The sequence below is a fragment of the Corythoichthys intestinalis genome, chromosome 18, assembly GCF_030265065.1.
Source record: "Corythoichthys intestinalis isolate RoL2023-P3 chromosome 18, ASM3026506v1, whole genome shotgun sequence".
NCBI lineage: Eukaryota > Metazoa > Chordata > Actinopteri > Syngnathiformes > Syngnathidae > Corythoichthys > Corythoichthys intestinalis.
In genome coordinates this window covers 16,254,539-16,278,102 of record NC_080412.1, presented here as the reverse complement: position 1 = coordinate 16,278,102, position 23,564 = coordinate 16,254,539, and the positions used below count along the sequence as shown (strand labels likewise).

The following is a 23,564-nucleotide window of genomic DNA, read 5'->3' as shown; positions in this document are numbered from 1 at the left end:
GCAGCCACATTCTTGAAAAATGTGGCCCGGAGGGGATTTTAACCACATACGAAAGAGACCTGGATCGAATTTGAAAATGTTCCACTTTTATGCGACTTTTCCCGTTCAGTCGAGTCGGAAAAACACGAAAAAATCAGATTTGTGCTAGATTTACAGCTGAAATGGTCCTACAGATGTTGGATGATGGAGAGGCAGTGACGGGGTTGGACTCAAGTGTCCGAAATTTCTGATGATGAGGACCCAGACTATTGTCCAGGTGGCAGTGGCAGTTGTCCACCTGGAAATCAAACTGAACAGGATCAATCTGACTCATAAGATTCCACTTTTATGTCCTCTGAAGAAGAAAGTGTCAAAATCATGGCCAACAGAATGAGTTGGTAGGGCTTTTACTAGACAGAATTACCTCCCACCCGGGGCAGAACACAGAGCCACAATATCCTCAGAAATCGGTCAGTGCCACCACAAGGGCTTAGCACCGCTGTCTCACCAAAAAGATGCATAGGAGCTCTTCATCATTGATGATAAAATACAAGGAAGGATGAAGTCTATTGCTGTTCTGTTTTTTTTTTTTTCCCCAAACAATGTTAATTGAATCATAAAGATATTTCAAGCATGAAATCATTCTTGTGTAGCCCTAAATATCATACTAATTAATATACAAGTGATTATTCTTCACCAAAATGGCATAAAAACACATTGGTTCTAATATGGGTCATTTTTGACCCACTTATGGAAGAGTGGAGGGTCCAATAACTTGTGTATCTAAGGGTTGAGGCTGCTATCGAAGCATCCTGGGCCTCCATAACACCTCAGCAGTGCCACGGGCTGATTCCCTCCATGCCACGCCGCATTGAAGCAGTCATTTCTGCAAAAGGATTCCCGACCAAGTATTGAGTGCATAGCTGATATAATTAATTGAACGTTGACTTTTTTTGTATTAAAAAACAGTTTTCTGTATTGGTCGGATGAAATATGCAAATTTTTTTAGATAGGGATTTTTGGGTTTTCTTGAGTTTTTTTTTTTTTTTTTTTTTTTGCCAAAATCATTAATATTAAAACAATAAAAGGCTTGAACTACTTCAGTTGTGTGTAATGAATCTAAAATATATGAAAGTCAAATGTTTATCAGTACGTTACAGAAAAAAATGAACTTTATTACAATATGCTAATTTTTTGAGAAGGACTAGTATAGTCAGGTGCGCCTTACAGTGCGAAAATTATGGTCATAAGGAAATAGCAACTGATTGACAAACAGCAGATTTATTAAAAATGCATATGTTGTTTATTGTTCAACAGTGTCACTTTCTTATACGACAGATTTCACAAGTTGACATACTCAAACGCATACAACTTGATGCACGTGACTATTTTTCAATACATAAATAATAGCGGTAACTGTGCATCTCATATCAATAGCCACATTCAGTGCATAAAATACATCATGTGCATTAAAATGGCATAGAAATATAAGTTAATGCATCACGAAACTATGGGGGAAAAAAATAGACAGCTTCATTGGTCATCACAAAAAATGTGGCTGGAAGATGGCACCCATCTCCATAAGATATGATTCACAGTCTGTAGCATTCAGTGCATCAGAACCCAGTCGCAGTCAAAAAAATTAGGAATTGGACGCTTCAAGACTTTGCGTTTGAATTTGGATCAGCAAGACAAGCAAGAAATATCGCCACACATCTTTCCTCAGGTGTCACCGTTTACCCAAGGATCACAACTTCAACACCTGATTGGACTTTGAGTGGGACAAAAAAAGAAGAAAGGCCAAGTAGTGACTTCTTTGACCGCTGACTTTGAAATGGAGCTTGTTTTTATGACTCAGTTGCGCTATTTATAGCGCTGTGCTGTTCTCGTGTGCCATTGAGAGAGAACGAAGCATCACGTGCCGCGTTCACGGGACCGCCGATATTATCGGACGCTAACTTTGCTTGACATTGTTCAAGGTGGATTGTGTATGTGTGTGCTTTTTTGATGATGCTGTGAAAAATCAGGGCTGGGGTCTGACTGCACTGTTTACTTCATGGCACATTCATAAGGCGGATTTTATGACCTACTGATTCACAATGCATGCATGCATGCAGATCAACCCTTATACACTTCAAGGTGTTCTTTTATCACCCTCATGTGTGTTGTAAGGGAAGTGGGGCCTCCAGGTGAGTCATGCACGCACTACGACTTGTGTAACCATTTTGTGATGGTGTCACAAAACCGGGAGTGATGTTCAATGTTCATGAGCGTCGCAGTGCAGCACGGGCTCCCCGCTCCTAATGGAGTCCCAAGGTCGTCGCCAGGGTGACCACGAGGAGGGCGAAGTTGACCAAGACCTTGGCGCCTCCGGACCGGAACACCTGGCGGCCGTTGAGGGGTTGCACCGGCCTGAAGGTACCCACCATCGCCTTCCCGTCGTGGAACCTGAGCTCGGAGAACGCCCGAAGCTGATAGAGAAAATCACATTCGAAGAGACGGCGTTTTAGAAGTCAGATCTTGTTATTTTTTCATATTAGTCAGTAAATCAATTGAGGATTAGGAAATATTTCTATATGATAGGCAAACAGAGGTTAAAAAATGTTCAATTAACTTAAAGCAACACTTGGTAACTTTTCAGTTTTGGTCAATTTTTGCGACGCCTGTGGACAAAAGCGGTAGTGTTGTGCCTTAAGGAAGATTGCGTTTCCATGAGGACCAGCGCACATCCGCATAGTGTCATAAAATAATGATGACCGCCTGCAGATGGATTAAACAACATTTCTGTTAACAGTAGCTGTGTGAAGGATGAAAAGTAATAAAGTAATGAATCCAGTTGTGGCTAAACAATAGCATATGATGGTTAGCAACTGTGTGGCCTAGTGTGGCTAACCTGCCTACCCAACCCAAACTTGTCAGCGCAGACGAGTTCGGTTGGAGCGGTGGTCATCACGCCAATATTTATTCTGTATATTCTGGTAGCCTCCCTTTCTTTTCCCTCCTCAGACAAAACATTTTGTCCCTTGTTGCTTTGCCATCTTTGCAGAACTCACACAAAAGCGTTAGCATCGACTTCCGTCTTTATAGTGAATGGGAAATGTGGGAAGTGACGTCTGCCGTAAAGCAGTCAGCACATTTGTAGTTTTTTTGTGTGGCAGGGTTCTTGCCACCCTCCTCAAAGTCAATTTGTGCCAGTGAACGCGATACAGACCCACCCAAGATATGAAAGAGTTGTCATTCAACTAGTTGTCAGTTGAAATTTCATCACAAATGTCACGAAAATATTTGATAAAGGTTGAAAAGTTGCTTAGTGTTGCTTTAAGCAGGGAAGACTGGCACTGAATACCCATGTGTCAGTGGCATTGACTGTGACAGACATCCAATATATTTTAACTGTAAGGGGCAAACGAACGTGGTCCCAGTATTAATATTCGTTCATTTTCCCCTCACAGTCTAAATGGATTGGTGTCAATGAGTTAATGGGATATAAACTTTCTATCAGCATGGCTTTAACTTAAAAAACACATTGACCAATCAATTTGTGTTCAACTTTTGACTTCCTTCTCACACATCCTAACCTGTTCAAAGCTGAGCGGGATGGGGTTCTCGAACAAGGTCCAAACCACAGCTTCTGTGCAGCCCGGTGTGGTCAGAGATCCCTTATAACGGTAAAAGTTGGTCATATTGTGCTCAGGTGGAATGAGTTGTGCCAAGGAGATTGGAGGAAGAGAAGCATTGGCGTCTAAAAAAAAAAAACAGTAAGGGCAATAAGAAGACTGTGGCAATTCTTTTATGCTGAACTTGTTTTGATTGAACTGCAGCACTTACTTGTTGTTTTGATGCTCCGCAGAGCGTTGATAATGGGGTCGTATTTTCGGTTGGCACTGTTGGACACCTTGAAAGCGGGAGGCGATTGATTTCACGTTGACTGAATTTACACTTCGGTGACAATGCGATTGGATTTAAATAGTTACCTCGTAGAAAAAGCCCAGGACTGCAACTCCTTCTGGATCTGCTAGTGCTGTCGTCAGATCTGTGTAGTGATGTTTCATGTGCACAATGTGCAGCTGCGTGATAGAAAGTTACAATGTCAGTGCTTTTCTTTTAGAAATGTGACTTTGTTAAAATGACTTGTATTTAAAAAAAAAAAAAAAATTAGGGCACTCATTTAAGTCAATGGCCGTCAATGGCACTGAAACATGAGCTTTCACAGCAAATTAGATGTCTATGATTGTCAACAGACATATGTAAAAAATGAACATGAACAATCAACTTTGGAGTGTTATTGGAGGCGATAAACTGAGTGTATAGTTCTGTTTTTATGCATTTTAATCGTATTAATTTGCTTTTAATTAATGTTTGGATTTATAATTTTATTAATTTATCAAAAACATAACGCACCGACTGCCCATTTAGCGGGGATAAGCTCAGCAACCCTGTACCCTCGTTTATAATAAATAAATAAATAAATATATAAATATAAATATAAATATAAATATATATATATATATATATATATATATATATATATATATATATATATATATATATATATATGGTCATGTAGGCTACACTTGTATACCAAATGTTAATACTGCGACCCCAAATGTGATGTCCACACATGTGGATGCCAAATCCTTAAAAGGTAGTTTTTTTGTTTGTTGTTGTTTTTTTTTTTATGACCAAAATTTTGAAAGGGCCATATTGGAGCAAAAAAAAAAAAAATGTCCGGAAACGCAAACAGTTGAAAGCCTTATATGCCTAATAATGAAGGCAACACAGGCTGTATGTATCTATCTTAGCTATATTAGCCTACTATCAAAATGACTAAGTTGGCTACAAATACATAAATAAGCCTTCATGATTACCGTATTTTCCGTACTATAAGGCGCACCTGAAAGCCTTCAATTCTCTCAAAAGCAGACAGTGCGCCTTATAATCCGCTGTGCCTTATATATGGAGCAATATTGGTTGATCGTGGCACGACATTCCATTTAGCTCAGCTCCATCTTGTGGATGCATAACGCAACGCCAACCACTACTACTACTACTACTACTACTACTACTGCGCCTTATTTTGCAATGCGCGAAAAAGGTTTTAAAATAGGCCATTCATTGAAAGTGCGCCATATGTGACATATTGTGTGGAAAATACCATAAATGTTTATTTTCCCTGCAGTGCGTCCTATAGACAATGAGGCACCATGTGACTACTCCTGTTGTACACCACCTCAAGTTCAACTTCATTACAATATTAATGAATTAGAAGAATGCTTGTGTCATGTTTGTCCTCCCACAAAAGCCATAATAAAACTAAAAATACATTTCCCTCCCATATCTTTTTTTCATTTTTAAACATTTTTGAAAAAGCTCCAAGGAGCCACTACAGCAGCGCTAAAGAGCCGCGGGTTGCTGATCCCAGCCCTATACAGTGTTAAATAGATCGGAGGCCCTTGAATCTAATTGAATCACGGCAGACTGTGGAATATATTTAAATATTGTTTCTGTGCATGAAGAATTTATATGATATCATATTTTCGTGATTTACACCCTTAACATCTATCGTGGTCAATGTACTAATGGACCAGTCAGGACACTTATATTGTTGTGTAAAGTTGGAACTGATAAAGTCAGACAAATAAGCCTTCACTGGGAGGTTTCATCGCATTTGCATGAACTCAAAAAGAAGTAAGCTAGTTACCTCCATTGGATACTGCTCTCCATCAATGGTGTGTTCAGAGCCCGGCCCACCATTGGTGCCCCAGTGCAGGTGGAACTGGACAGCCTTATAGGTGCTCGTCAAGCCTCCCCCCGAGATGGTGCTTAGGTGAGGAACTCCGACTTGAACTGGAGAAGACAAAAGAGTCAGCGCCGCATCCGGACTCCATCACTCGCACCACTTAACAAAAGGCTCACCTGAATGGCCGTTGTTCTTGATGGTCCCTCGGAAGATCTGCTGGTAGTTGGCGAATGCAAACGGAGTCAGACGCTCGTCTTTCAAAGTCTTTCTGGTGACCACGTTGATGGGCGATTGGGATTTTCCAGCGCATGCGCCGTTTGCGTGATTCCACTTGTCCGGACCTACGACACCAAGACACTATAAATCTGGCAAACGCTTGCAGTCTTGAGATTTCTGATGGTTCAAAACATATCGGAATCCTGCTTACCATTGCACTGATGCTCGCAGGTGAACTGGGACTGATAGCACCAATCTAAAAAAGAATAGAAAATCCATTCGTGCATATTTAATAACATCAAGTACTCTTCTATTTTAAACCGGGCTCTTATAACCATCCATACAAATGCTTAACACAACGGTACTGTTATTATATTCTCAAATATCTTTCCTTCCTTTCAGAATAAACACTAGATACAATCTCTTACAAGAGTGGAGACACGTTCTCACATGGTTTGACGGTGAGGTTTATTAATATTTCACAATCGGAGCGCACGTTGCCTCCCCATTCTCCGAGACAAATATCTGCCGCTATCTGACCAATCAAATATTTATGAAAAACACTCCTGCCATTGAAAAAATTGCGGGGGCAGGAGGGGGTCTCCCGCTCTGTTATTATAATTGTATGAAGGCTTCACCCAGCGTTGGAGAAGGAAGTCTTTGCCATGTGAACCTTTTCCTCTGGCTCCTGCACAATAATTGTTGCTAAAAAACAAACTCCCACCAGCACTTCTGCTGTGGCAGGCATTGTGATTCATGTCAAACCTGTCCAGTTCCTGGTGCGATCTTATCCGCTCTTCAGAAGTGGACTGGGTTTATTTTACTAATACGGCAACGCAAGTGTTTGTTACACATGGCAATGTATTGTGACGAAATGGAATATTTTCTTTTTAATTATGATTTACAAGGACCTCAATCTACTTAAAGTTCTTGAAGTTGTGATTGCTTGGGAGTTTTGTTTAAATGATGATGTTTTATTAGTACAGTTTTATTATCCAAATGCTATTGTTCTCATACAAAAGATGTAACAATAGTGTTTTTTCGTGTAGAGTGGGGCTGTACCAGATTAACCATTTCTAGGGCAAATGACTATTTTTGGTAATTAAGAAAAAACATAACTCCTTAAAGACCACATATTTGGACTCTAAATAACAACATAAAATGACAGATGTACTTCGACATACGATCGCTTCAACACCTGATCTTTTCAACATCCAACGTAAAATTTGACTGGCCATTTGTTTCTACATCCGACGACATGCTTGAAATACGATGACATGATAGCACCGCAGACGACACACAGCGGATTTTCTTGTGAGAGAAATCTACAAAAGTTTCAAAAAGGTTGGTACAGGTGGTGAAACAAGGAAAAATGTAAGACTTACCATTGAAATGAAAATGCAAATGATAGAAAAATATGAGCGTGGGGTACGCAACCGTGAACTGGCTTAACGATACAGCCGTAGAATGTCTACGATCTCCACGGTCCTCCTCCAACCACCGTTCTCCAGTCTTTATAAATTGAGGTGACATTGCGGTAACATCGCCAAAGAAATCGCCAGCTTCGTCAGGTTTTTATCATTTATTTCAGAACTTGTCCAACACAAAACGCCGACTGTCCGCTGCAGTTGACGTGTTCTCAAAAAAACATTACAAGTGGAAATAAAATCTTTGCTGCACCTATGTCACTCTGCCACGTCACCCACGCGGTGCGTTCAGGTACAGCACGCAAAACACATACACCACATTAGAACCCGATTCTTTACATTATTACAGGGATTATTAGTATTATTATATTATTCCGATTTTTATCTATAATTTATTTGTTTCGCTATGTGTAATTGCCATTTGTAATAGTACCAGCAGCATTTATTAAGGATTTAGTGTAGGTTTTTGGGCTGTGGAACGAACGAATGGAATTACAATGTGTTCTTATGGGAAAATCCTGCTCGACATACGGCCATTTTGACTTACAAACAAGGTCCTGGGACGAATTAACTTCATATGTAGAGGTACCACTGTATATTTATTATATAACTTTTACCAGAAGAATTTAAAAGACGTTCACATAAAATATGAGGTATTACATCAAATTCATTTTAACTGGAAGTCCAGTGAAAGGTTTTGTTTCATTGCCACTGACAACGACAGACGTCCAGTACATTTGGGGTGGGAAGGATTGGCGGCCACCACTTGATCGTTGCCAGCCCTTTCTGTTCCAAATGAATTGGACGTTTAGCACCGTCACTGGCACTGAAAAATGAGCATTCACGGTCAGTCTCATTGTCAATACAAATAAGTTAAATACATCAAATTTAGTTTTAATTCGTTTTAATTCAATTTGATCTAATTATTGTTTTTGTTAACGTTTTAGAAATACATGTCTGTTTAAAAAATGTACAAACATCATAAAATAGTCTTAAAACAATATATAACTTATTAAACTACTGTAATAGTTACTTGCACAATAAAGGATTAAACCGATATAATGAAAAATGGTGCACCACAGCGCGTGCGTTTTCATATGCTAGACAATGATATAAAATGTTTTAAGTTCAGCCAATCAAATCATCGTCCGCACATTTGTTGGCCAATCAGACGTCGTCACGAGTCTGCCCTCCGGCGCATGAAAGAAAAAAAATATTGGAACGGGGTTTATCTGCGAGCAAGCATTAAAAAACCACACGGAGCTAAGAGAATACAATTAACGCCGTAGTGGAAACGTATTTTTGAGATTTCATACAGTAAATGAGGATTTCCCCCCCACTCTAATGAACGGAAACGAGAATTAATTTCACATCCACACACACACATTTTTTTTAAAAAGACTGTCCAAAATAGGTTTTCCTTAATCAAATCACCAGATGAGACGTTTAAATTTGAACTATGGCGTCAGATTAAAGGTAGAATATCCTTAAAAAGGTTCTGCCGCAGAAAAGACGCAAACGCGTCATCGGCTAACGCGCAGGTGCACCACACATTCAGAGGAGAGAAAGCGGGAGAGTGGAGAATCCTGGTACCAACTCGCTCTCATTGCGCCAGGACAGCGGCACGTATGGACGGAACAGGTGTGCGCTCAACATGGAAGAAACTCTGATCCTTTCTTAAAAGACTATATATGCTTTTCACCCCCTCTCTTCTCATTGAAAATGATGCATCAACTAAATCAACTTCATCCCGTTGGAAAGAGAGGCGCACAGTTTCTGTAATTTACTGTACAATATTATTAATGCCTGTACTTGATATTATTATTTGAAAATGTTTGTTTAAAATAGAAATATAAAAAAATATGTTTAAAAGATGACAAAAATGTCAGATAAAGAGGGGCAAAAATAAATAAATAAAAATCAATTTTCTTCTAAAATAATAATAATAATAATAATAAAAAAAACAATAAAATCTCCTAACGAATGGGTTTGACTCACCACCAGCTCCAGCGCAGAGTCCCCAGGAGGATGCCAGGAGGAGGACGGCCACCAAGGTAAGATGCTGCATGTCGGCGTAGTTGAAGGCAACGCAATGAGTCGTTAGAAGGCAACGCAATGAGTCGTTCGTGGTCGCATTCTTGCAGGGGGGTCTTATACTTATCCATCAGCATGCCACACAGGAAAGGAAGAGACTGGCCCCTCCTCCTTCCATGGGCATCCTCCGACGTGGATCTTCAGTGAGGGACAAATTTTTTCCTCACCAATGACCATCTCACTGTATGTTGAGCCAAATAAAGCAGTGTTGCGTTAATGTGAAACAATATTATACGTATACATATTATAAATTTTCAAAAATAAATAGATAAATAAATCACTGAATGTAAAACATGATTTAGCTGATTTTATTAACTAATTGGCTGCTTTTGACGGCGATAGCCGTCCAATCCATTTTGATTGGCTCGATCGCTACCAGCTCCTCCCAGCCAAAGTGGATTGGACGTCTATCGTTGTCATTAGCAATGAAACATGACCAAACACTTATCTCCCAGTTAAAATGAATTTGGCGTCTTTTTTTAGTATATACGAAAGTAATTTGAGTGTACGTAATTTTTAAATTCTTAATAAGTTCTGGGAAAACTGTTGAAATATCATACATATTGCACAACACAGACGCCTCCATAATAATTCTTTTAAAAGGGAGGGGCACCCTTTTTAAATAAAGTACGTGACTATTCCTAAGTGTGTATATTTTACGTATCAGCAATGACGTCCTGGATTTACTGAGGAAAGGGCGCTATCTGGTGGTTATACAGGACGCTACATCTAAATCTAGATGGAAATTAATTCCTTATGTTAGCACGAGTCATAATTATAATAAAACATAGACTTCATAATACTTGACATGACACGGGAAACGGGCCGATCAGTAGGGGGCATATTTAAAAAAAACTTCAAATTCAAATATTTTCAAAACCAAAGCTGCTACCGACCTAAAACCAAAACAGGCACCTACCTTAGCCATTTATGAGTCTCCATGAGCAGCGGCATCAGAAAATCCAAAGTCGTTCCCTTTTAAAATCCCGATTAATTATTTTTTATATAAGTATAACAAAACTTAAAATGGCTATAATATTCTCAGATTTTACACTAGATGCACAAAAATCACCAAATGCAGAGATAATCACCTATATTTTCAGGATCAATGGCAATATTTAACACATTGTAAATATGTTTTTGAACAAAATAGCAACCTTTTTTTTTTTTTTTACATTTACTGCAAGTTTTCAACAGATAATAAATCTCTCAATTTAACATCAGAAACTTAATACTTGAGGAAAACATGCAGAATCAATTATAAATAATATGTAAATAGATTATTAATAAATTCTAGATACAGTCACAACTTATTATAGAATAAAATAGCCCTTTATTATCATTATTCAGTTATACAATGAAATTGTGGAGCATCCCTTTACAGTGCAGGATTAGTTAAAATCTCAAAAGTGACGTGCAATTATGAAATCTAAATAAACATAAATATAAAATGCATATAAGATAGTCCTATAATTCAGGCAGTGCAAATTATCGATGTGGCGTTACCAGGATGCCTTTTTCCATGCCTTGCGTTTTCTGGTCACCTCGACTTGTACGAGTCCCTGTTCCTCTCCGTCTCCTTTCTGCTCCTTTTCCTGCCAGCCAGCCACTCCAAGGCCTTGTTCTTCTTCGCTTCTGAAGTCACATCCTTGGAGAAGTTCGCACCAAAACAGTTGAAGAGGGACCTCCAGGAACTCCAGCAGGTGCTCTGTTGCTTCTTGCACATCAGGGAGTCCCACAGCGACATTCCGAAGAACGCCATCGGGAAAGATGGCTGCTTGAGGACCGCTCAGCCCGTTTCCAGGTCTCCCTTGTCCTCTGGAAAATCTCCAGGATGTCGGCCCTTTGTGTCCCTGTGTTTCTCCTTGCCCGTGCGACCGTGTTGGGGTTGATGACCGCCATGATAAGATCGATGCTCTGCTTCTCAATTTAAGAGCGCGCCAACACCTTCTGTGTCAATTTGTAGCCGGCCTTGACAGACTTGTAATTCTCCTACCAGGCCAGCACCTTCCGGCTCGAGAATCGGGCCGTCCTCATCCTCTCAGGCTCCTAAAAACATGTTTGTTTTAGAAAGATAGGTATTTTGATTCATCTGTTTTATAAAGTGAATAATGCTGACTTACTTCAGCCCCAGGACACCTGGGCAGCACCATACAGCCGTTGTTGTGGAAGCCGCTGTAGATGTTCTTCCAAAGGTGCACGGGGTCAAAGTAGACCATCTGCTTGGTGCCGTCGGCGTAGGGGTTGGTGTTGGACCATGGTGTTTCACTGAAAGTTATTCGATTGAAATATAAAATAAAATAAAACACGTAAAAGCTGATTGGTTTTTAATATGGACGCAGAAATGTCTAAAATAAAATCTCGAGATACAAAATCCAACATGGCCGCCGTAGCAAAACAATGAGGTTTTTACATTGAAATTCTTGTGAATAAATGCTTAAATCCCTGAATTCTTTATAGATATGGACGTAAAACAGTCTCGATTCATGGATAAAGGCAAAGGAAACCGTGCAGGTAGCATTATTTTATGTAAATATTGCGAATGTGCAGCTCATTTTTATGTTTACTGTGATGCTGACTTACCACAAGTCCACAACAAAGAGCTTTTTACGTTGAAATCGTCGTGAATACCGTAATTTCCCGAATATAACGCGTACTTTTTTTCCCCAAAATCAACTTGTAAAATCATGGTGCGCATTATAAACGGGTACATGGATGGAGACAGAAATATATATATATATATATTACACATATACAGTGCCTTGCAAAAGTATTCGGCCCCCTTGAATCTTGCAACCTTTCGCCACATTTCAGGCTTCAAACATAAAGATATGAAATTTATTTTTTTTGTCAAGAATCAACAACAAGTGGGACACAATCGTGAAGTGGAACAACATTTATTGGATAATTTAAACTTTTTTAACAAATAAAAAACTGAAAAGTGGGGCGTGCAATATTATTCGGCCCCTTTACTTTCAGTGCAGCAAACTCACTCCAGAAGTTCAGTGAGGATCTCTGAATGATCCAATGATGTCCTAAATGACCGATGATGATAAATAGAATCCAACTGTTTGTAATTAAGTCTCCGTATAAATGCACCTGCTCTGTGATAGTCTCAGGGTTCTGTTTAAAGTGCAGAGAGCATTATGAAAACCAAGGAACACACCAGGCAGGTCCGAGATACTGTTGTGGAGAAGTTTAAAGCCGGATTTGGATACAAAAAGATTTCCCAAGCTTTAAACATCTCAAGGAGCACTGTGCAAGCCATCATATTGAAATGGAAGGAGCATCAGACCACTGCAAATCTACCAAGACCCGGCCGTCCTTCCAAACTTTCTTCTCAAAAAAGGAGAAAACTGATCAGAGATGCAGCCAAGAGGCCCATGATCACTCTGGATGAACTGCAGAGATCTACGGCTGAGGTGGGAGAGTCTGTCCATAGGACAACAATCAGTCGTACACTGCACAAATCTGGCCTTTATGGAAGAGTGGCAAGAAGAAAGCCATTTCTCAAAGATATCCATAAAAAGTCTCGTTTAAAGTTTGCCACAAGCCACCTGGGAGACACACCAAACATGTGGAAGAAGGTGCTCTGGTCAGATGAAACCAAAATTGAACTTTTTGGCCACAATGCAAAACGATGTGTTTGGCGTAAAAGCAACACAGCTCATCACCCTGAACACACCATCCCCACTGTCAAACATGTTGGTGGCAGCATCATGGTTTGGGCCTGCTTTTCTTCAGCAGGGACAGGGAAGATGGTTAAAATTGACGGGAAGATGGATGCAGGAACATTCTGGAAGAAAACCTGTTGGTATCTGCACAAGACCTGAGACTGGGACGGAGATTTATCTTCCAACAGGACAATGATCCAAAACATAAAGCCAAATCTACAATGGAATGGTTCAAAAATAAACGTATCCAGGTGTTAGAATGGCCAAGTCAAAGTCCAGACCTGAATCCAATCGAGAATCTGTGGAAAGAGCTAAAGACTGCTGTTCACAAACACTCTCCATCCAACCTCACTGAGCTCGAGCTGTTTTGCAAGGGAGAATGGGCAAGAATGTCAGTCTCTCGATGTGCAAAACTGATAGAAACATACTCCAAGCGATTTGCACCTGTAATTGGAGCAAAAGGTGGCGCTACAAAGTATTAACGCAAGGGGGCCCAATAATATTGCACGCCCCACTTTTCAGTTTTTTATTTGTTTTAAATGATCCAATACATTTTGTTCCACTTCACGATTGTGTCCCACTTGTTGTTGATTCTTGACAAAAAATTAAAATTTTATATCTTTATGTTTGAAGCCTGAAATGTGGCGAAAGGTTGCAAGGTTCATGGGGGCCGAATACTTTTGCAAGGCACTGTATATAAACCGATTTTTTTAAATTGACACGGCCACGTTGTGTTGAAGAAACGTATGCGGCGACCCGTTGCCGACCATTACGGTCCGTGACGTCACCATTTTGTTTCAGTAATACTTCACTCTAATCGGCAGAATGATTTCTTCTGTGTTAAATTCTGCTTTTTTCACTCTTCATAAAACACAGAATTTAGTTTCTTGAACTCATTTGAGTCAACGTTTATTGCAGCTCCGCAGCTCGGACCATAACAATCGTAACAACACACTTCCTGTGTGTGTCCGTCAACTATATCTGTCCGTTGGGAAACTTAAACCCAAATAACAATAGTTCCTATTGTTACTGTCGTGTTGACAGCGATGAGCTCTCACGAATTTCCGATTTAAACGTTTTCACTTTCATTTTCTTATCAATCCATGGAAGAAACATTTATTCATCACGATGAATTGAGCAAGTTATACAGCAGCCTTTAAAAGAAAAGTCACATCTGTTTTGTTTTCTCCTAGATTCTGGTATGTTGGAGAAGTTGTCAAATCATATTATTGCCGTAAATATTGTCAGTTTATGGTAATGTTTTGAACTACCAATGGGCTATGCTTGTGCTGTGTTTCACCAGTCAGTGAAATGACATTTCTGTATCTGTACACGAGCTCTGTTTTTTTTTGTATTCTTCTATTTATTAGTGCTAAAATTAGGGTGCGCGTTATAAACGGGTGCAATAATTTCCCCTAGATTTTACAAGTAAATTTGGGGTGCGCATTATACACAGGTGTGCCTTATATTCGGGAAAATACGGTAAATGCTTTAATCCCTCCTTTTTTTAAAAAAATAGATATGGATGTAAAACAGTCTCGATTCTCCGTTAAAAGCAAAAAAACTGCAATTGGCAGTTATTTTACGTAAATATTGCAAGGTATAATGCCAATGCTGTGGCTGCTAATTTCTCCCATTGTTTTTTTTCCCACAACATTTCAAAATGCATGCATTGTACGAAAAATATAATAATTACCTTGAATCCTCGAACAAATCACTCCTCAGACAATCCTTCTTGTTAGTATGTGGTCCAGCTTTCGTACGTTTTAAATGTAAATCCGTCTTTCACTCCCACCGACTTCTACATTAATAAATGAAGCGGAGTCACACAGCCCCCTACAGGCAAGCGGGGCGCAGAGAATGACGAAGCTTCAAGTCAAATATCTTGATGTCTATGAATAAAACTACTTTGTTACAAAATTGCAAAAAGTAGTACTACCTTTAAAGGCGTTTATAGTAGTTTTTAGATTGCGAATATATTTGTAATTGTAAATTCTTACAAAACAGATGAGTCAAGTCAGTGCATTTACTTGTTGCTGTTCGCCCAATTAGGCTATTTGTACATGGGAACTTTAACAATTTTTCTAATCCTTCAATAGAATAAGACTGTCAGTGTTATCAATAACGGTGTTATTTTTTTCAGCAGTGAGTAATCTAATTACTTTTCCCATCTTTGCAACGCCATTACCGTTACTGAGGATATGAAGGGGCATGTTACTAAAATTTGGTCGAATGAAGCACGAGTTGTTTGTTTAGAATTGATTTTAAAACTTTTACTGTTTTTTTTTTATTTTTAATTCTGTTAATCGCCAGGCTCCTTCTTATTTGTTGGAGATATAACCCTCTGTAACTCTGGCAGGGTTCTTCGTTTTAATGGCCAGCTTGATCGATCTTTTGCGATTACTGCACCCATGTTGTGGAGTAGCCTGCCCCCTGAAATCCGCACAATTACTAATCTAGGCCTTTTTAAATCGCGGTTAAAGACCCACTTTTTTAGACTCGCCCTTTCTCCGGACTAGGGTAGCCTGGTTAAATTTCTTAAGGGTTTTAATGTTTTTGGAATTTATCAGTTTTATGGTTTGATTTGCTGTTTTGACTTTTAGCGCGATGTATTGTTTTTTTCTCAATTGTATTGTATAATACTTGCCTGCCTTTTATATAATCATGAACTATATTTTTTGTTTTTGCAAAACACTTTGAAGATCTTTCTGGTTTTTGTAAAGATCAAAATACATATTAGGGCTGTCAAACGATTAAAATTTTTAATCGAGTTAATTACAGCTTAAAAATTAATTAATCGTAATTAATCGCAAATAATCGCAATTCAAACCATCTCTAAAATATGCCATATTTTTCTGTAAATTATTGTTGGAATGGAAAGATAAGACACAAGACGGATATATACATTCAACATACTGTACATAAGTACTTTAATTGTTTATTATAACAATAAATCAACAAGATGGCATTAACATTAACATTCTGTTAAAGCGATCCATGCATAGAACTTGTAGTTCTTAAAAATGTTAGTACAAGTCATAGAAATTTTATATTAAAACCCCTCTTAATGTTTTTGTTTTAATAAAATTTGTAAAATTTTCAATCAAAAAATAAACTAGTAGCTCACCATTGTTAATGTCAAAAATTATACAATGCTCATTAGGAGTGGGAACCTCTTGGTACCTCACGATACGATACAATTTGCGATACAAAGCTCACGATAACGATGATCTGGCGATCCAACAATTAGCGATACATACAAGCTTCTGCTGTGAATTGGAATGAGTTTATCGCTAGTAGACGTCCAATCCATTTGAACGTCTATGGCTGTCAGTGGCAGCCAATGCCAGGCAATTAGGTAATTTTGGGCCATTTAAAGTCATTTACCTGTTGATTTTCAGTTACTTCCTGTTGATTTTGGGGTATTTTATGGGTCACTTCCTGTTTATTTTGAGTTACAGAACAGGAAGTGACCTGGGAATCACCCAAATGAATAGGCAGTGGCTCTGACTCAACAGGAAATGACCTGTAAATGCCCTAAAATGAACCGCAAGTGACCAACCTGTAAATGCCCTGAAAATCGGACAGAATGACAATGAATGCTCTGGTTTCGCATGAGTGAATGTTCCCAGTCTAAATGGATTGGGCGTCGTGCACCGTCAATGCAGCCTTAGAGTTAACTGAAACACTATTATGGTTGAAGTTTTTGGTAGCAACTTGTTGGCTCCTTTTTACTTATTTTTTAGACATTGACACCTTTTTAAAACGATATCTCGATTCTATGTAGGAGCATATCGATAAGCTTTTGGGATACAAAGTATCACGATATATCACCATTTCGATATTTTGTCACACCCCTAATGCTCATGGTGCTTAAACCCATAAAATCAGTCGCACCAAAGCACCAGCAGAGGGAGACAAAAAACACAAGTAACAACTGGACATGACAATGTGCTGTCATTTTAATCTGTTTGAGCAGGGCATGTGCGTTAATTGCGTCAAATATTTTAACGTGATTAATTAAAAAAATTAATTACCGCCTGTTAACGCGATAATTTTGACAGCCCTATTGTAAATATTCTTGTAAGTTAATTTTATTGCTGACACTGCGTTTCGGGGTCATCAACATGTTGTGCCCCCCCGCCCCAAAAGTCGAACTCCGCCTATGGTGCCTGGGAAAGAGCAGAGCGTAGGAGGGAAGGGGCAGGCGATGCTGTTGCAAATGCGAAGATGATTGACTAGGTGGCTCGGAAAGCTAGTATAGACATTGTTATCATATTTTTTTATATTTTTTATTTTTTTAATTAAAACAGTCGCTAGCCCATAACTTTCCTTGAATGACATATCCAAAATCTTTTTTTTTTTTTGGATCCATGAACCTTGTGTGATGTTTTGTAACCCAACAACTACAGCGAAGACAGGAGAGGCAGGAGATTCAGAGCCTCACCTGCATAATGAAAAATATATCTATATATATTGGGAGTGTGACGATACAAGTCACAGTCCAGTATGTACCGCAGTACGGGTATCATGGTTCGGTGCGGGTTATGTACAACAACAACAACAAAAAGCCTTTTTTCACTCACAAGTTTGTATGATGTTACACTCTTATATAGATGAAATAATAAAAAATAAAAAAAAAGTTAAAAGTGTGACCTATGTTGTTTTTTTAAAAAAAGAATAATTCTGGTTAATTAATATAATCAATTAATATAAACATCTTTGATGTGAAAGATCTTATAGAATGTGTAATGTAATAACATGTAGAACATGAAAAGTAACGTCAGTTACATTTATGAGTAACTAGTGACTCTTACAATGTGATAGCTCAGTTACTATAATTACTTTTTGGGAAAAGTAATTTGTAACAGTAACAAATTACCAGAAGTGGGTAGAGTAGCCAAATATGTCACTCAAGTAAGAGTAGTGTTACTTCAAAATAATATTACTCAAGTAGTCATCCAAAAATGGACAAGTACAAAAATTACTTGTTGAAAAGAATTAGTAAGTAATGAGGGAAATCATGAGTAAATGCTTACAATGTCTGATTTTTTAAAATGGTATTTTTTTTTCTCAGCACTTCACCTATATCAACTGTGGGTATTTATACTGGACTATAACTTATTACACGACCTTATTAGGCCAAAAAAGATGACACAAAAATAATTCAGACCAGAACTATGATAAATTACCCATCCAAAGAGCATGAGTGCCCTCTAGTGGAGAAAAAAATCTTACCTCTGATTGTTATAATACCATGAGTTTATTGTTGCGACGTCTCATTGGTGAAACAGACCTCAGGAGCCATCTCTGGCTAAAATAAAGTCACTATTTATAAACAGGAAAAATGCAACGACTAGTGTAGCCCAAAGTAGCAAAGTAAGTATTGTTTCTTCTTCACAAATCTAATCAAGTAAAAAGTATTCAGTATAAAATTACTCTAAGAGCTACATTTTTCTCAAGAAGTTACTCAAGTAAATGTAACTGAGTAAATGTAATGTGTTATTACCCATCTCTGCTAATTACTTCTCTGCTAATTACTATTTTAAAGCAAGATTAACAACACTGAAGACTGTGGCGACATCACCAGAGTGTGGTATACATGATCATATTGATTACTGCTTGATGTTGAAATTACCTTTGCAACTTTTTGAGGCGACGTGCAGCATAGTCCGCTTGATAGGTCAGAGGACCCATTGACGAGGATAGACGTCCAATCACCGGGCTCTTTATGTTGTCCTCCGGCTGTTAATTTAAATTAACTCATCACCAGTAGATGTCCAATTCATTTGAACGGAGAGGGTTGGCAGAGAAAGAACATTTTCCGCCACCCTCCCAATTCAAATGGATTGGACGTCTACTACCGATACTCATTTAAAGAGTTTTGATTTAGCCTTGAAAGAGAAATAAACTGGGAAACAGATTCATCATATATATTTTTTTAATCTTAGCCAATGCGAATGAACGTTTACAGTGCAATTCTTTACAACAGTTATTCATGAATTAAACGACCGGTTTTAGCCACCACCATGAATCCGATATCAATATTTATGTTACAGTTTAGAGCTTCCTCTAAAAGACGCCATCTGAAGAAAAATCCAAATCAGCTAATTTAGTAACATATGATCGTCCAGTGAAATCAATGCTAATCTTTCATAGCTAAGTGTCTTTATCATGAACATAGTAACCGGAAGCCAACTATTAGAAAGAAAAACATTGAAAAATAAACAAGTATGGCACAACTGAACACCCAGTAGACACAAACAAGTACGGTATGTTGGAAATGGAGAAACTGGCCGACCTCTTTTGAGAAAAAGAACTGTCAATCATATGTTCCATTTTTTCCCCCCAGTCTTACTGCCATTCAGGAGTACAATGAGGCTTTTTGGGGCCGTTCCGTTAGAGGTATGTCAGACCCTGTTGGACAATACTCAGTCATTTCCCAAAAGCACCCTCAATGACTTTCCACAACAACGTCACACAAACATGCTATGTCCCCAAACGCTTCACGTACCAACTTCCCGTTCAACGTTTTACATTCAAAGATACGACGGCGGACGTCTTCCTTTCGCTCAAGTTTGGTCTCAGGATTCCCTTCAATACACGACGACACGTAGAGGTGCACAAAATAAGAATACAAAATTAGACTTTTAAATACAATAGCAGCAATTCATTTCTTTCCGAGTCAAAAGCCTCCAGGGTCGAGGCTTGTCAGCGCCGAACGATTGTCCGTCTCGAGTATGACCACGGCATCTATATGGAGAGTGCGGGTGTTTGATACGCGAGGTGGGCTCAAAAACGGGTGCTGCTAGAGAACGCCGTGGTGCTCAGAGCCAAAATGTCTTCTGTCCGAGGACACTTCTCCCTTCCTATTGCCACAGTGCACCTTTAATTTCAGACAGCGACTCCTCAACACCCTCGCGGCCAAGATGCACAGCAGGTTCGGGGTGGCGACACCTCGTAAGTCCAAATTTGGACGAGAGCCATCCGGGACGTTATGAGCTACAGCAGACGCTCCGCTCAACTGGAGGCTGTGGCGATGGCCTTTTTCAACTGCTGGCTGCGGATCTCGCGAGTTCGGGACTCCAGGAGCTGGTCGTGGCAGGTGTTGCACACCAGAACCGGGTCGTACAGTTGCTGGTCCGGGATGGGGAGTTTCAGGTGACAACAGTCTTTACAGAATACATTGCCACAATTCCTGCAGGGAGGACAGAGACAGCAGTGAATATAATATTTCATGACTCCATTGCATTCACAATTCCCAAAAGCCCAACGGTGAACATGGCACATGTCCACTGTTCTCACGTTCTCTAAACTAAAAAGAAAAAAACCATACGTGGACATCACATTCAACATTTGGTAAGGGTGTAACGGTACACATAAATCTCGGTTCGGTACGTACCTCGGTTTTGAGGTCACGGTTCGGTTCATTTTCGGTACAGTAAGAAAACAAAATGCAAAATATAAATGTGCTAGTTGTTTATTATACACCTTTGTGCTTTCAACAATAAAAACATTAGCCTACACAAAGCTAGAATTCTGCACAAAAAGTAGCGGGTATTTAAAGACAATCCAACAACAATTTGCCTTTCAGACCCCGCGTATTGGTCAGCTTTCTTTCTGAAAGAAAGAAGAAAAAAGAAGTCCTGTGCTAAAGAGAAAAGCAATCCCAATGACAAAGGTTTTAACATGTATTTTACAAATGAAATGCCTCAATGAATCATTGTTTTTCTTATGAACGGTTTTCAAAAGATTTATTGGTGGATTTTCTCAAGTTAAAGCGCCACACAGAAATTCATCAATTTAATTGTGTAAGCAGGATCTGGGTATAATTCTTATTTAATTACAGGTGTTTAGCTCATTTCAATTTATTTTATTTAAATGGGCTATTATTTATTTTATTATGTGTTTATATTTTACAAATGTGATGTAGTATTCATTTATATTGTATATTTTATGTTGTATAACTTTAGTTCCTATGTGAATATTAGTTCCTACTTGTTTTGTTGTGGGGAGGGTTTTGTATTGAACACGGGGCCGTGTTGGTTATTATTATAGCAGAGAAGACAGTAGTAAATCAACAAAAACAAGTCAACTGTGCCCGGATCTACCACTCAAGAGATCGGATTGACTCAAAAAGTGGGTTACGATTGCATATTAGTTTGAAAATCGACTGGCTCCACCGTATTTTTACACGAGTGACTTCCGACGCGTCTAACACGCGGCCGCACTGCGATTGGTGTGCATTGGCTGATTGACTTAACCCCGCGTTTCACTGCGTTCTCACGGCGGCCATGTTGTCGCGCCGTTGACGTTTCTGGGTTATACTGTCCTGCCCTGTTGGTCCTCATTATAGTAAAGAAGACTGAGTAAATATAATCTACACAAAGAAACTGTAACTCAATTGACTCACAGCCTCGAAAAGTAAGGGTTACATTACGTCAGAAACTCGTTCGGTACGCCTCTTTTCCGAACACCACGTACCGAAACGGTGCAATACAAATACACGTACCGTTACACCCTTAATTCTAGAATATTCTACAAACAACTAATGAACAGAAAAACAAGCCATCTTCATCCTTCTGCTGTACGTTTATCACTAGCAGACGTCCAATCCATTTGAACTGGGAGGATGTTCATTCGCTGCCATTCCTCCCACTTCAAACGGATTGAACGTGTATGGCCGTCAGTGGCAGCCAATAGCAGGCAATGAGGTAATTTTTGCTATTTAAGGTCATTTACCTGTTGATTTTGGGGTATTTTACAGGTCACTACCTGTTTATTTTGAGTTGCAGAACAGAAAGTGACCTGGGAATCCCCCAAATGAATAGGCAGTGACTCAAACTCAACAAAAAATGACCTGTAAATGCCCTGAAAATCGGACAGAATGACTGAATGCTCTGGTTTCGAATGAACAAACGTTCCTAGTCTAAATAGATTCGGCGTCGTGCACCGTCAATGCAGCCTTAGAGTTAACTGAGACACTATTATGGTGGAAGATTTTGGTAGCAAATTGTTGGTTCCTTTTTATTTTATTTTATTTTTTTTATACACTGACACCTTTTTAAAACAATATCTCGATTCTTTGCAGCAGCATATCGATAACCTTTTGTGATACAAAGTATCACGATAAATCCCCATTTCGATATTTTGTCACACCCCTATTTGTAACATTTTTAAAAACTATTTATTGAGCCTTGAGAATTTCAAAAATTTTAAAACACCCAGTCTAATGTACAAGGTATTACATGGACTCGCCCCACCTCCCATGTCGGACTTTATAAAAAAAAAAAAAAAAAAAAAAAACAGGGCACCCAGTGGTCTGAGGATCTGGGCTTCCTCTAGAGGGAAATGAGTTCCCAATCAGAAAAACAGCCTTCGGTCACAATTCTCTCTCTGTAAAGGCCAGTAAAATCTGGAACGGTTTACCACCCGCCATCAGGGAGTGTCCCACAAAACGAACCTTCAAAACTCAGCTCAAGCAGTGGTCGAAAATAACCCAGTCCTGCAATCACTGACTTTTAAGTTCTTAGTAACCTATTGTACTGTACTGTTTTTTGCAATCTTTTGTTTTTTTGTCTTATTGTGTCTTTGTATTACCTGCCTCGGGACTGCGGATGTAAATTAGCATTTTTTTGGGCTACAATCTGGCATATTTACATCTTTTATATGTTCATCAATGTGCACTGTCCCTATTAAATAAATAAATAAAATACTGTAATTTTGGGACTATAAAATGCACCTGACTAAGCCACACCAACCTAATTTGACATGAAAAATATATTTTTTCCATTTATAACTATACTACACTATCAGCCTCGTGTCTACAATGTATTGTGGGATATTTAAACAAAAAGACGGAGCTCATTACCCTGTAAAAATCCATATATATAAGCCACACATTCATTCGCCCCTCCCAGTCAAAATGGATCGGACGTAAGTGCAGTCAATGACAGCCAAAATATTCTCAATTACCATTACTTTGCAACTGACTTTGACTATAGACTGACAATGAACATTCGTTCATTTGTCCCTCCCACTCAAAATGGATTGGATGTCTAGCACCGTCACTGACAGCCAACGAGTTCAATGCATGCCCTGTAAAGGGTTAAGTTATAGGGTTAATGTTATAAGGCAAGGTCATGCTTCCTTTGCTGAAAAAGACAATTGAAAATAACAAGGAAACCACACCACTGATTTTAATCAGAGAACATATAGAGATTAGCGAAGCACTTTTTTATGTTGATAAGAGATCATTTTTGTGTGAAAGGAAAACTTGTTAAGTCCCACCTGCAGTGGTGACGCCTCTTGGCTATCCAGAACTCACAGTCACAGTTGAAACAATGAGAGGCCATGTGGTCAGGCACCCACCTCGTGACCTATGGAAGCATACATTTGGATATTCAAAAGGTGCCTAAAGCCAATATAGCGGCA

The 23,564-nt window shown here is 39.0% G+C and overlaps 2 protein-coding genes across 6 annotated transcripts in view; both read right to left on the bottom strand.

Annotated features, from left to right (window-relative positions):
* Positions 1 to 1,264: 1,264 nt before the first annotated feature.
* Positions 1,265 to 9,510, bottom strand: ca4a (carbonic anhydrase IV a). Its single transcript, XM_057820947.1, has 8 exons — positions 9,361 to 9,510; positions 6,147 to 6,191; positions 5,896 to 6,060; positions 5,681 to 5,826; positions 3,954 to 4,046; positions 3,808 to 3,874; positions 3,558 to 3,721; positions 1,265 to 2,450 (listed from the first exon to the last, which is right to left on the bottom strand). Exons 1-8 carry the CDS (start codon positions 9,428 to 9,430, stop codon positions 2,280 to 2,282), a joined length of 921 nt encoding a protein of 306 aa, XP_057676930.1. The 5' UTR covers positions 9,431 to 9,510; the 3' UTR covers positions 1,265 to 2,279.
* Positions 9,511 to 19,042: 9,532 nt separating this feature from the next.
* The window catches only part of mtmr4 (myotubularin related protein 4), a 52,680-nt gene continuing 48,158 nt past the window's right edge, over positions 19,043 to 23,564 (bottom strand). For all 5 annotated transcript variants that reach the window (XM_057821312.1, XM_057821314.1, XM_057821313.1 and 2 more), the window contains 2 exons: positions 23,421 to 23,509; positions 19,043 to 20,328 (listed from right to left, as the gene is read on the bottom strand). In XM_057821312.1, the coding sequence (XP_057677295.1) occupies positions 20,151 to 20,328; positions 23,421 to 23,509 (267 nt within the window). In that variant the 3' untranslated portion in view covers positions 19,043 to 20,150. The remainder of the gene's footprint in view (positions 20,329 to 23,420; positions 23,510 to 23,564) is intronic.

Bases quoted from the DNA above. Each gene is read 5' to 3' on its own strand.
- ca4a (XM_057820947.1), bottom strand. From the start codon at position 9,430: ATGCAGCATCTTACCTTGGTGGCCGTCCTCCTCCTGGCATCCTCCTGG. The intron at 6,061-6,146 runs GTAAGCAGGATT...TTGGTGTCGTAG, and splicing joins CTGCGAGCATCAGTGCAATG to GTCCGGACAAGTGGAATCAC. The intron at 4,047-5,680 runs GTAACTAGCTTA...TCTATCACGCAG, and splicing joins GAGAGCAGTATCCAATGGAG to CTGCACATTGTGCACATGAA.